Source organism: Carya illinoinensis, chromosome 6 (assembly GCF_018687715.1).
Source record: "Carya illinoinensis cultivar Pawnee chromosome 6, C.illinoinensisPawnee_v1, whole genome shotgun sequence".
Taxonomy (NCBI): Eukaryota; Viridiplantae; Streptophyta; class Magnoliopsida; order Fagales; family Juglandaceae; genus Carya; species Carya illinoinensis.
Window position 1 is genome coordinate 35064750 of NC_056757.1, and position 12950 is coordinate 35077699.

Here is a 12950-nt window from a genome sequence, read left to right on the forward strand (position 1 = left end):
TCATCTCACCTCATGTATGGATTTCAACGATTATAATTTATAGTTCTTGTTCCAATATAATTATTCTAGACTTTAGAGACAAGACAATGAGTTTTACGGTATTCATAATTATAATTTATATAATATAATAATATACCCGCCTTGCATACCGTATTCTAATCCGAGCTTGGTCATTGGGATTCCAATCGAACGGTAAGGATATGAAGAGAGTGTGTTGGAGGGGAGGCGTGATTACCGATCAGTGGTAATGTCATGGGGATCTGTAAAAAATCTATTTAAGTTATAGGTCAAATCACCACAAATATGATTGACGTCCGTCCACACACTCAGCAGCTGAAACGATACCACGCTATACTTAAACTGGGTAGTGGGGCTCTGCAAAATGCATCATCACCTTCATCGATCATAAAAAATCATACATCTATCTCTCTTTCTCTGTGTAGACTGTAGACCCGCCCACTACAGAACCTTTGCCAGCCTGTCAAAGCCTTCCCACCCTCCCTACTTTTTACCTTGCAATTTGCTTGCTTGCTTGATGCGCACACCTCTTTGAGCTGTTTCCCTTACGCTTTCACATCCTCCCGCTTCAATATAAATACCACACTCCTCTCTTCCACTCCTACCAGCTTCTAGCTAAAACCCAAGACTTTACTGAATAGCTTACCACTCCAACCAGCTTTGAATCACCATGGCGATTGTTTTCTATTTTGCCATTATTATCTCTCTCTTCTGTTCCATAGACCCCGCTCTGTCTACTTCCCGGAAGCTCACCGATCAAGTCGAGCAACAGCCGCTTCTTTTCAAATACCACAACGGTGCTCTTTTAAAGGGAAATATTACAGTTAATCTCGTCTGGTACGGTGATTTCACTCCCGTCCAACGCTCCATTATCGTTGACTTCATCCAGTCCCTCAACTCGCCTCGGGCTCCGCTTCCTTCCGCGTCCTCGTGGTGGAAAACGACGGAGAAGTACAAGGGTGGTGCCTCCACCATCGTCCTGGGGAAGCAAATCCTCCACCCGGCTTATACTCTCGGAAAGTCGCTCAAAAGTTTCCACTTGGTGGCTCTGGCCAACAAGATAAACCAGTTGAACGCCATTAGCGTGGTTTTGACGGCGAAGGACGTTGCGGTAGATGGGTTTTGCATGAGTAGGTGCGGTACCCATGGGTCTACTCGGCGGGCTAGTGGGAAAACTAGAACGGCATATGTCTGGGTCGGTAACTCGGAGACTCAGTGCCCGGGCCAGTGCGCGTGGCCTTATCACCAGCCCATTTACGGCCCACAGACCCCACCGTTGGTCTCTCCCAGCGGAGACGTCGGAGTGGACGGGATGATCATTAACCTGGCCACACTTTTGGCCGGCACCGTCACGAACCCCTTCAACAACGGCTACTTCCAGGGCCCGGCCACGGCACCATTGGAGGCTGTATCGGCATGCACGGGGATGTTCGGATCCGGAGCTTACCCGGGTTATCCGGGTGAAGTACTGACGGACAAGAGCAGCGGAGCGAGCTACAACGCCAATGGGGTTAACGGGAGGAAATACCTACTGCCGGCGATGTGGGACCCAGAAACATCAGCCTGTAGAACACTCGTGTGAGAGCGAGATGGGATAAACGATGACGTGGCGTCACATGTGTCAGAAATATTTGTTCGTATGTAGAATACCGATGTTGGGTGGTGGTGTTGTTTAGGTTGTCCGTGTTATGAAGCGGATAGGGTTTCTGATATTTTTGTACACATTTTAAGTTGTCGTCTTGTGTGACGTGTAAATTCACCTTTTTTGTTTATATATAAAATAGTTCGCAGTGTATGAAAGTGGGAAATGTTTTTATTTTTAAAATTTTAAATAAAAAAATAATTGATGGTCAGTGATGATGCCTGATGCTGCTGGGGGCCTGGGAGACAATGCTGGTGGGGTCGGGCAAATGATGAGCGATATGGGCCAGAAACATACATACGGTTATGGCGTATTTGCATTAATAATGCTATGGGTGGGTTGGTGGGGCCCAAAGCGTAAAAAAGCTCAATCATGGCAAATGATTTCAAAATGGAAAATGAGATAAGAAGGAAGTCGATTGTCGATTTCTTCAACGAAACCCAAGAAGAAAAGCCCAAGAGGCCCTCTGAGTTTTGAAACCGGCCCCCCATTGAAAATTCTATGTGAATTTTGACACTTCTAAAGTTTTTCTACCTCTGCAAAGTTACTTCTATATAATTTATCTTCGCATCCTCCAATAAATATGATAATTAAGCAGACAGATAAAAAGGAACAATCAATTTGAACTCCAAAGATTGTTGTTTCTCCTCAAATTTGACACAAATATGTGGACCTTGTCACTCTCAGAATTTCATGAAAAATCAGCTAACCAAGCCAAACAAGTTAACTACAACCAAAACTTACAACGGAAGCGAAGCTTCATGGAAAGTCTCAGCAGTACCATATAAAATAGGCAGCATGGCCAGTGCAAGCATTGAAATTAAATCGTTATATAAATCAGCTGAACAAAATGCTCAAATCTCAAACCAATTAAACAGCAATAACTTATGCAGCACAACTATGTCTCTGGAATCTTTCCAACACATTATCCATCAGATGACAAAAGGAATAAGACGTTGAACCTGTCCATTCGATCGACTAGCATCATATCTGATTCATGCAAAATTTGAGCACCTCAAAAGTATGGACTGTAACGCATTGGCATTCTGAATCTCGGAACCTTCCTGCAGATGAAATATGCCACCAAAGGTTCACTAGGTGCAGTTGCTAACAATGAAATCAAGGTAAAGCAAGATTTTTCAGGGGAATCACAAGTTAATGCGTGACCAAGACGAGGAGGCAATGTTCAAGAAGCATACCCATAACCATAAGGGGAGTATAAGTAGGGAGCAGCAATGGGACTACTAGCTCGCATATAGGGGTTCGGTCGACGAGGACGATACTGCTTCATCCCAGGCACATTGGTCCGTTTAGCAGTCACCTGCAAACGAGTTCAAAAAGTTCATACGCTTGAAAAATGAAATAAAAAGGATCGAGTTAATTAATCGTGTTAATATAAAACCAAAAGATAAAAGGGGAAATCAAACTGGAACTATTGCTTTCACCTTTAAGTGACGTCCATGTAGTTCTGAGTCATTCAACAGAAGAGCCTCTTGAACAGCCTCAGTTTCAAGGAATTCTACGTAAGCATAACCCTTAGGCTGGCCAAACTTGTCAGTGCGAATAGTGACTCTGTTCACCGTCCCACATGGCTGGAAATGCTGATGTACTTCTTCAGGAGTACACGAATAATCCACCTGCAGACCAATATGCACATGAAAGCGTTATTTTGGGCAAAGAACAACCAAGCAAAGAGAAAAAATAATAAAAATAAGCCTAGCAGATCTACCCATTACGGCCGAACTAGAGGATGGAAGTGAAATCAACCTGTTACGTCTGATTTTAGTACAACTGGCTATTCAACTTTCCATTACATTAGATGTAGAAATAAGATCCAGGCAATGTACAATTCTTGTAGCACTCTAGATTCCTAATCAGTTTCTGGTATGCATGTTCTTCAACAACTCTTGAAATAACAGAGTTATTTTTTCTAAAAGAAAAATAAAAGATGCCAATGATTATATTTAGGCCTCAAACCCACCCCATCGTCAATGCCTTCACCACTAGCTAGATTCACCTTAAGAAACTTTCTTGCCCCAATTTCTAAGAAAATGATAAAGGCTGAAACATAGATGTTGGGCAGGTATAAGGATCCAGTGTCAGCCAAAAAAGAGTTTTTAGATAAACCTTCAGTGTGATAAAGAATAGAAAAAGATAGAAACTAGCATAACAAAGGAAGAAATGGCTTTTGTGTGTGTGTGCACCTGTTTGCTTCCCATTAAAAAGAACAGTTTTATGTTCCTAGAGTAAGAGGCATGGAGAGGGAAGGGGAACGGGAGAGGAATCCACCCGGGGAACAAAACGATTGGAAATCTGAGAGTGGTTAATCTAGTTTGCTGGTGTGGCTCTATTTCATTGGTTGTATTGAGTTGTAATCAGTTTTTTCTTCTTATAAACATCGATGTAAATCATCAAAAACAAGTTCAGTTCATTCAATACAAAAAGTTTAAGATTCCTTCATTCTGTTTTCTCTGTTTTTATTGCTTCCGTCTCTCTCTACTATCGAGAATCCATGGAAAGATCCAGATTTTGTCAGGAAACACGAGTATCAACTTTTCAGATTTTTTTTTTTTTTTTAAGTTCTGTTAATAATAAAGTAGGTTACAGTGTTCTTGTACCGAATACCTCACCTCCATCCAATTATGAAAGGGTGAGGAGATCCATTCAAGCTAGACCTCATTTGCAAACTTTCAATAACTATTTTATCTAAAACAACCAAATAGGCCCTCACTCTCAAGGGCATTTAAGCTGGAACATTAAAATTACTTCCTGTCTCAGATTTCAAAAGATTCAACTTTGGTTGCACCGAAATGTCAATATGGTCTTTTATTTTCCTCTTTCACCACAATTTCCCAATGCTAATTATAAGTTCCCCTTTCAGAAATTTATCAGACTATATTAATGATATCAAATTCTACACAGCCAGACAATAATTAAATAAGAAAAAGAGGCCTCACATTGCCAACAAACACTGATCGAGAATCTGCTTCCTCTCTATTTGCCTGTGTTGCAGCTGCACTACCAGGATCTGATTGCATGAGAGAGAGAGAGAGAGAGAGAGAGAGAGAGAGAGAGAGAGAGAAATAAGTGTCAATGTTGTTAAAACAAAGCTCAATCTTCCAAATGGCAGTGCATTAGGGCCCAAATCAATCTTCTCACAAAAACAGATTGTAATGCCAAAGAGTAATCAGGAAAGTAAAAAGGTAAACACCCGAAGCCTAGAAGTTTGATTAAGAAATGAAATTTGAAAAAAAAAAATGAGAGAAAAATAAACGGGAATTTGAGGAATTCTACAAAAAACACAAAAGACAAAGAAACCTTGTGTGGAAGCCATCTGCGACTCGACCTTGGCCTGCATCTCGCGCAGAGCAGCCGATTCGTCCTCCATCTCTTTCAAGCGCTTTTGCATGTCTTCCAGTTCCTGCAATACACAGTTAACAGTTAGGGTTTCGTTGTTTGTCACTGTCTTTATGAAGAATCCAATCAAATGAAAGGTTTTTAGAAAAGAAAGAGTATTACTGTTTCGTTGTTATCGGGGGTGCCCTCTGCGCCCGCCATGTCCACCTCCACATGCTCCATCTCTCTCTCTCCTCTCTCTCTCTCTCTCTCTCTCCCTCTCTCTCGCTCTGGCTGCGTGTGCGCCTCAAGCACAACCGGCAGTAAAGAGCGCTACTAGGCCCACTACTCGTTGGGCTTCAATGTGGTCCTTGTAATCCCTATTCGTTCCAATTCCCACGGACACGCCCACGTTAATAAAAAAACGTAAAGGTTTTTTATTTTTTATTTTTTGAAAGAGTAATTTATTTATATTCTACATTTATCCTTTTATATAAGATGTAATATTTTTATTATTTTTAAATTGATGATAACATTACCTCGTCATTAGAGGTAAAATGAGAATATGATATATAGAGTTTTCTAAAATATAAATAGAGTAACATTGTATATTCCTATCTTTATCTTCCTATCATTTTTCGGTATATATATATATATAAATATATATAACACAATTTTTCACTAAAAAACGTTTGTGCCTTCAACAAAGAAGGATTTGGATCTTGGATTACATACCCAATTCGGTTTGTTGCATGGATGAAATGAAGACGGTTGTGTTTGAGTAGTAAAGTGATTTTAAATATTCTATAAATAATATTAAAAAAGTAATGAAAAAGTATTAAATAATAATATAAAATAATAAAAAATAGATAAAAAAATAATAATAAAATAATAAACAGTAGTTACCAAACCCAGTGTAAAGAACAGTTTAGCCGCTTAAAATTTTTTAAAGTTGGGTGGTGGAGGATTGCAAGAAAGACAAAAAGAAGAGCCAGATTTCCATTTTGATTCTTTGCAGTAGTCTCAGAATTAATTATGCATACTTTGATAATATCAAATATCCACTTTATTTTATAACCATATTAAATTTCAACCACAGATTCATGAAGCAACACTATTGCCAACAGTAGATTTTGCACTTTACAGAACATATAGCAAACACCTTTGATCCAGATAGTGATCTCCAGCAGCTTCTCTTCATATGACATGAAGATCACCTTAAATACTCAGGGTCTGACCTTTTCAGTAAGCTTGACGATGAGCAGAAACAAGAGTCGATAGAAAGCAATCATACCCAGCAATACAGTAATATCACCCCACTTAGAGTAACTCATGTCAGCTTGCCATGTATCTCTCAAAATCTCCTCCCCAGTGATGATGTGCGGCCCTCCATCTTTGTTACTGTGAAATATTGTTCCTTCAAACTCGTTCTTGAACATTCCTTGGTATGCATACTTGTGGAAAGCCACCTCATATAATGGGTATTTCCAAAAGGGTTTTGGAAGATCATTTGGCAATCTGAAGAATCCGCCAACTAAAAGCATCAGCCCTTGAATTCCTGCACCCGCAATTATGCCCATCAGATAATTGGGCACAATGCTTGCCACAATCATCATCTGGCTCTCGACGACCATCATACAAGCAAATAGCGACGAAACGAAGTAGAGAAAGTATTCTGGTCCGTTCCGCAGTCCAGGCAGGTAATAAGCTATAGCTCCCGGAATGACTGAAACCAGTAGAAGGTATGGCACAGCAGAGAGTGTGTTGCTAATTACAAATGCACCGGTGTCGTAATGCCCATTTAATCTTTCTCGTTCAAATATCTGGATTATGGCGGAAGAAATAGTAATTCTGGTAAATGTTAACACGATACGAAAGAATTTGATTTGAAAGGAAAGCTAGCATAAAACTAAATTCTCTTGTACATGACTTGTGATTAACATAAAGAAAAGGGTCGAAGTTTACACGTACCTTCATGTCCTCCACAAAAGATGGGAATCCACCAATGGCCATGAACGTTAGGAAAGAGGCTATAAAGATGATCAGCGAAACTCTTGCCTGAAACAATCCAATGCACCATGTTCAATACACACGAGTCATGTTAATTTGAAAAGATGGAATCAACGTTTGCTTCTTTCAAATTTATTTCTTCTTATCCTCATGATGTCTCACCTGAATTGAATCATAACCATGGCCAATGTTGAAAAACACTGTACCGAGGCCTATAGCCAGCGCGATATAAATTGCTAGGCGCAACCAGTAATAGCCTAGATCACGATACATGTTCACAAAAGATCTTCTTGTTAGAACATGACACTGAGTAAGGAAACTAGCATGGCTTCTCTTCGTATCCGATTCTCTGTGGTCCTTAAAAACAGAGAGTCGAAAAACGTCAGTCATCAGCTTGAATATTAGCCTGTTGTGTGAGTAACTGCTAAATATATTTACATGCATGCTCACCTGCAGTTTACATATCTCTGCTACCTGCTTTGGTACTTGTTGGAACCTGTCTGATGATATGTACGATTCTACAAGTATTTCAATTGCTTCCTCCGTGGATATTGCTGATCCAGCTAAACCTTCTTCGATGTCCTGTAATTACGCAAATTCATGAGCTTTGAGGGCATTGTTTTTTTCCCTTGTCTTAGCACTCCGAGAAGGGACATTGAACCCACCTTTTCGAAATCTTTGTTTATGGTTTTTAGGAAGTGATCAGATGGATTTTGGAGGGTAGGGCATGGGAAACCACTTAAAGCAAAAAACTGCAAATGAATTAATCAGAAGGAAGAGCGGTTAATTAGATACATACTTCAAAACTCTAGCATGCTGCAGAAACATGGAACATTTAACTTACCTGATTTGCTGCAGAAGCAGGACCAAAATACACGGCTCTACCTGAAGATAGGAGACAGAGATTGTGAAAGAGTTGAAAGACCTCACTGCTAGGCTGATGAATGGATGCAACAATGGTCCTTTCAATCCCATCTCTTTGACCGAGGCGTGCAATTCTGCTCATGACATAAAATGATGCTGCACTGTCAAGCCCGCTGGTTGGCTCGTCCAGGAAGAGAAGCTTGGGGCGTGTTAGAATCTCTATGCAGATGCTCACTCTCCTCTTTTGCCCACCACTAATGCCTTTGACTCCCCACCCCCCAATTCTGGTGTTCATGGCATCTTGCAATCCCATTTCTCTTATTGTCATGTCTGCTCTCTCCTTCTTCTCTGATTTTGACATTGAGTCTGGTAACTGGAGCTGAGCTGAGTAGCACACTGCTTCTCTCACCGTCAAAGTCGTCATTAAAGCATCATCTTGTGTTACATATGCCTAAGTTACATAGAATTTATATATTTGGGAAATCTGTTAGAATTGGAATGGCTTATCAAATGCAATACATTCTTATTTCACTTTTGTTCCCTTCAACCATTTGATCTAGTTTTATTTTTCAAAATCACAAATTCAAAGATAGATTAATACATTCAATTTCCACGGCTTTTAGGACAAACAACAGTGTTTTTGAGTCACTGGTGTCTTGTGTTGGTTGCAGGTTTTTTGGATTTAAGCTTAATTGATGGGTCAAGTTCAAACTAATACAGCATTATAAGCACAATGATGTCACGATCTACTGTTGCATTAATCGGCCTAGTCCCTTCCCTTCGTAGCCCCAATCTTGGTTTCCTGTTCAATGACTTTTGTCGTCTCCGTGAATGACGGGGAATGTTATATACAGTTTTTGAACGTGTAAAAAGTAAAAATCACTATAATTAATGACTGTGAATATTAATTTTTTTAAAAAAATTTAAGTTTCAAATTTTAGAAAAAATATTCAACGGCTTTAAATATTATTTTTTAAAATTATTAATTTTCAATTTGTTTTATTTTAATTTTTGATTGATTGGGTATGGACTCGTTTTGTCAAAACTTGTAATACTTACGAGTTTTGTTATATACAAGCACAGTCGCGTATTAATCTGTGTATTAATACTGATTTATTTATATTTAAAATTTAAATTAACACTATTTTCAATAAAATCTAATTTTTAACCAATCACATCATATTAGTGCACAATTGTACTTACAACTATATTTTTCCAATACTTATATAGCATTATTTTCAAATTTATATTTATAATTAAGTTGGTACAGAAAATATATGATCATTCACATCTCACTAATATTAATATTTAATCAGTAATAAGATATTAATAATAAAATTCTATTTTTGAACACTGACTGACGAGAAATGACTTCTATTTTTAAAAAACATTTAAGTAATAAATTATCAAAACTTTTGATCCATATATCGAAACTAGGGTGGGTTTTTCTCTTTAAAAAAATGCTAACTATACTTAAAATTTATAAAAAATTTATTTCTCTACATACCAACTATTAATATACTGAAAATTATAAAATTTAAAATTTAATTTTTTATATAAAAATATAAGTATATATAACACTACTCTTTTCTTATATATACGATCTACTTTATTTATAATTACATACCGATGTTCCATAAGCCAGGACCTGCTTACGACCATTAATCAGAATCTCTCCCGTTTGCCTTGTGTTAGAGTCCAACCTCCCTGCGATAATATGATCAATTAATCCAAAGTTCTAGTTCTGAAGGTAAAAACTAATTAGGCCGCACCTGTTGATAATTAAAAAAACCAAAATTTATACATAATAAGCAATTAAAATAAAAGATAAAATAATTATAAGAACCCAAATGGCGGCCGCTGGGGGGGGGGGGCACAAAAGTTTCGAAATATATATGGGTTAATTTTTTATTTAATAAAATAATATTAATTTATCATGTATTAGTCTTCCTCTAAAAATTATTTTAGCCATTTCATAACATTTAATATGATATAAAAGTAAAATAAATAAAACACATCTCATATAAAATAAAATATATATTTTTATTATAAAAAAATTAAAAAAAATCTAACTATGACCAGTAGTATTTATAAACTTTTTTCATTGTCTATATTGAAAGATAAATAGCTAAAAATTTTGATTTAAATTTTATACTTGATTTTATTTGTTTGAAAGAATGCAAGTTACAATTTTAGACACTCTGTATTTTTTTGTTTAATATATTTATATGAATATCTTTATATTATTTCATTGATATATTGTTATTGATATATTCAAATATTTTTTTAATATATAAGTTGTATTAAACATATTTTATTTTTATTGTAAATCTTCCTATCAAATTATTATATATTGTAAAAAAAATTGTATAAAAGTAGGACAAAAAATATCTTATGCATATTGTTTTAGTTTTGTTTGACCCCCCTAAAATAAATTCCTAACTCCGCCACTCCCAAAATACAAATTAAATTGATATATAGAGGCCGAAATACCCTCTCCCAAGATCATATTAATATTTTTATTATTTGTATAATATTTGATCATAAATTGAATTGAGATTTAAAAAATTTAAATTGTTTATTATATTTTATGTAAAATTTAAAAAAAATTATAATAATAAGATGAGATGAGACGAGACAAAACGCTTTCCGAATCCAAAGAGGCCATAATCTTATGAATCTCAATTTTTGTTGTCATAAATCAAGACAACATGCAATTCCTCCACGAACATATCATGTTAATATAATATCCGTACTTGGGCATGTATAATTAATTGATTAATTACCAGCTAAAGCATCAAGAAGTGTAGATTTGCCGCAACCAGAAGGACCCATAATGGCTAGAAGCTCCCCAGGTCGAGCATAACCTGTTAGATCCTTAAGGATTGATTTTGCGCCTCTTTTTCCCTTGGAAACTGTCACGCTTAGATCCTTCCATGTCAAGAAAACTCCGTCATCATCCTGCTCTGTGACTGTCCCAAACTCCTTCATGTTAGAACCTGCTCCTTCTCTTTTGTTTGGCACTGTGATTTTCTTGATGGTTTCCATTTCTAATGTGGTATTGATTCCATGGTCTGTGAGAGTTTGGAGAGCTGAGTGAGGAGGAAGAGAAGCCATAAGAGAGTAGAGCTAGTTCTAGCGTTTAGGCATGCAGAAGTACATGTGCTGCTGCTCGCTGAGTGAAAAGGCTTAATTTTACATATATATAGACTTCATGGGCTTATGCGCTTGCTTGAATAGGGACCGGAAGCCTGGGCGGCTGAAATTAATCAGAGGTGGACCAATAAGAGTAAGAAGAAATTTATTTATAAGCCTGCTGCATCATATATCGCTCTTTTTATTTTATTTTTTAATTTTTTCTTTTATCGAATATGATATATAGACAATTAATAGAAGAATTCAATTATTTTAAAAAAATAAAAAATTATGTAGTATGTGGTATATAGAGCTTATGAATAGTATAACTCTTCTTAAAAAACTCATATTATTTATTAAGAATTATTATAATAACAAAAATCAATTCAAAGTCACTTCATATAAAACATTATATAAATTTATTTTAAAAATAATTTTATAATTTAACGTATTATATCAAATCATATCAATTATGTTTATTTTTATGAAATCTATAATTTGTGGGTAAATCATTTCTCATATTTATTTATTTATTTGGTTTTTTTTATAAGCTGAATTTATAAAAATTAATTTTATTCTTTTCTAATATTCTTTTCCTAATTTTATTCGTGCACGGAAGAAACATGACTAGTAGATGAAAAGTGAAATACTAAAAAATATTTTATTATTATACTGATGCGGTAGGCTTTTACATCAGATAGCATTTTCATCCTATTTTTTATAAAATTCTCTATAATTTAACTAAAAACTACCTTCTTTAAATTTTTTTCTTAAATTTTATTTATATTTAAAAAATATCATACATCTTATTTCCTGTTTTTTCCCTATTCTATAAAAATAATATTCTTCTATTATTCCTCTATTATTTTTTTCTTTTACTTCCACTTACAAACTTAACTACTTAATATTTTTTCTTACATTTTGCACTATTACTCTAATAAATATTTAAAAAAAATTAAATTAATTTTTTTGAGGGAATGATAATATTTTTAAAATTAAATTTTTTTATATTTTGTAAGCATTTAAATTAATCTTAAAATTATATTTAAAACTATAATAAATATGAGTATGAAAGAAAGTATAGAGGATTGAAAGAAGAATTTATTTTATTTATTAGAATAAAATATTGATAAAAGATGATTTAGGAGATGAATAGTGATTTCCTATATTTGAAAAACTACTATTCATCCCTTAAATATTTCTTTCCTAAAATAGAAATTCAGATATAGGAGAACTTTTAACTAAAACCGTAAAATGAGCCTCAAATTATAAGAAAAATAATGTTATGGAACACAGACCGTAAATGCTCTGATATGTTTTGTAAGCCAATTTTACAAATAGATTAGGTTAATATTAAAGGATCCACAAGTGTAAAGTATGCATATCTCTTAAATTAGCATACGAACAAAACCTTGTTGAGGTTACTTTAAAAAAAAAAAAAAAAAAACATAACCTTGGTGATCAGGTGAGGAGCATGATAGACTAGCTGATAAGAAATTCGAGAAATTTAGGGCCCTGCGTCTAGAAGATTATTCGTTGCTCAAAGGTCGATGGGACGATGGCAAACATCCTCCACACATGCACAGATCATATGAGCAGTCCGACATTCTACACCACTCCGTACAAATTTTCAGGACCCATGCATCATCATGCTGGGAGATTTTGATATCCAGAATCCAACAATTTAGGGGCTGCGCATGTGATTTGCCATCGTGAGAACAAGCCAAAAGAAAAACAAAACCCGTGTAATGAACGTGGCCGCGATAATTAATCCAAGCAATATTTTACCACGAGTTAATTGCACCTCTCTGTAAAAAACGACGTGTCGGTAACGCCAAGGTTTTTGATTTTTCTTCAATTGTGTGTACAAAGCTGTGCCACGTGCTTGTCTTGGAGCGTTTTTTCTTTAACATTGGACAAATTGGTAGCCAGTAGGACTAATCAG

General features: G+C 35.7%; 3 protein-coding genes across 3 annotated transcripts; 1 reads left to right on the plus strand and 2 right to left on the minus strand.

Annotated features, from left to right (window-relative positions):
- The first annotated feature begins 388 nt into the window (after positions 1-388).
- On the plus strand, positions 389-1818 carry LOC122314265 (protein EXORDIUM-like 2). The gene has a single exon (XM_043129748.1). The coding sequence runs from the start codon at positions 689-691 to the stop codon at positions 1598-1600; it is 912 nt and encodes a 303-aa protein (XP_042985682.1). The 5' UTR covers positions 389-688; the 3' UTR covers positions 1601-1818.
- Positions 1819-2313: 495 nt separating this feature from the next.
- Positions 2314-5345, minus strand: LOC122314266 (polyadenylate-binding protein 2-like). Its single transcript, XM_043129749.1, has 6 exons — positions 5180-5345; positions 4979-5081; positions 4618-4688; positions 3106-3297; positions 2860-2981; positions 2314-2724 (listed from the first exon to the last, which is right to left on the minus strand). Exons 1-6 carry the CDS (start codon positions 5237-5239, stop codon positions 2676-2678), a joined length of 597 nt encoding a protein of 198 aa, XP_042985683.1. The 5' UTR covers positions 5240-5345; the 3' UTR covers positions 2314-2675.
- Positions 5346-6044: 699 nt separating this feature from the next.
- LOC122314262 (ABC transporter G family member 1-like) lies at positions 6045-11064 on the minus strand. Its single transcript, XM_043129746.1, has 8 exons — positions 10657-11064; positions 9498-9577; positions 7851-8321; positions 7672-7758; positions 7457-7588; positions 7169-7363; positions 6968-7054; positions 6045-6819 (listed from the first exon to the last, which is right to left on the minus strand). Exons 1-8 carry the CDS (start codon positions 10985-10987, stop codon positions 6223-6225), a joined length of 1980 nt encoding a protein of 659 aa, XP_042985680.1. The 5' UTR covers positions 10988-11064; the 3' UTR covers positions 6045-6222.
- Positions 11065-12950: the final 1886 nt, after the last annotated feature.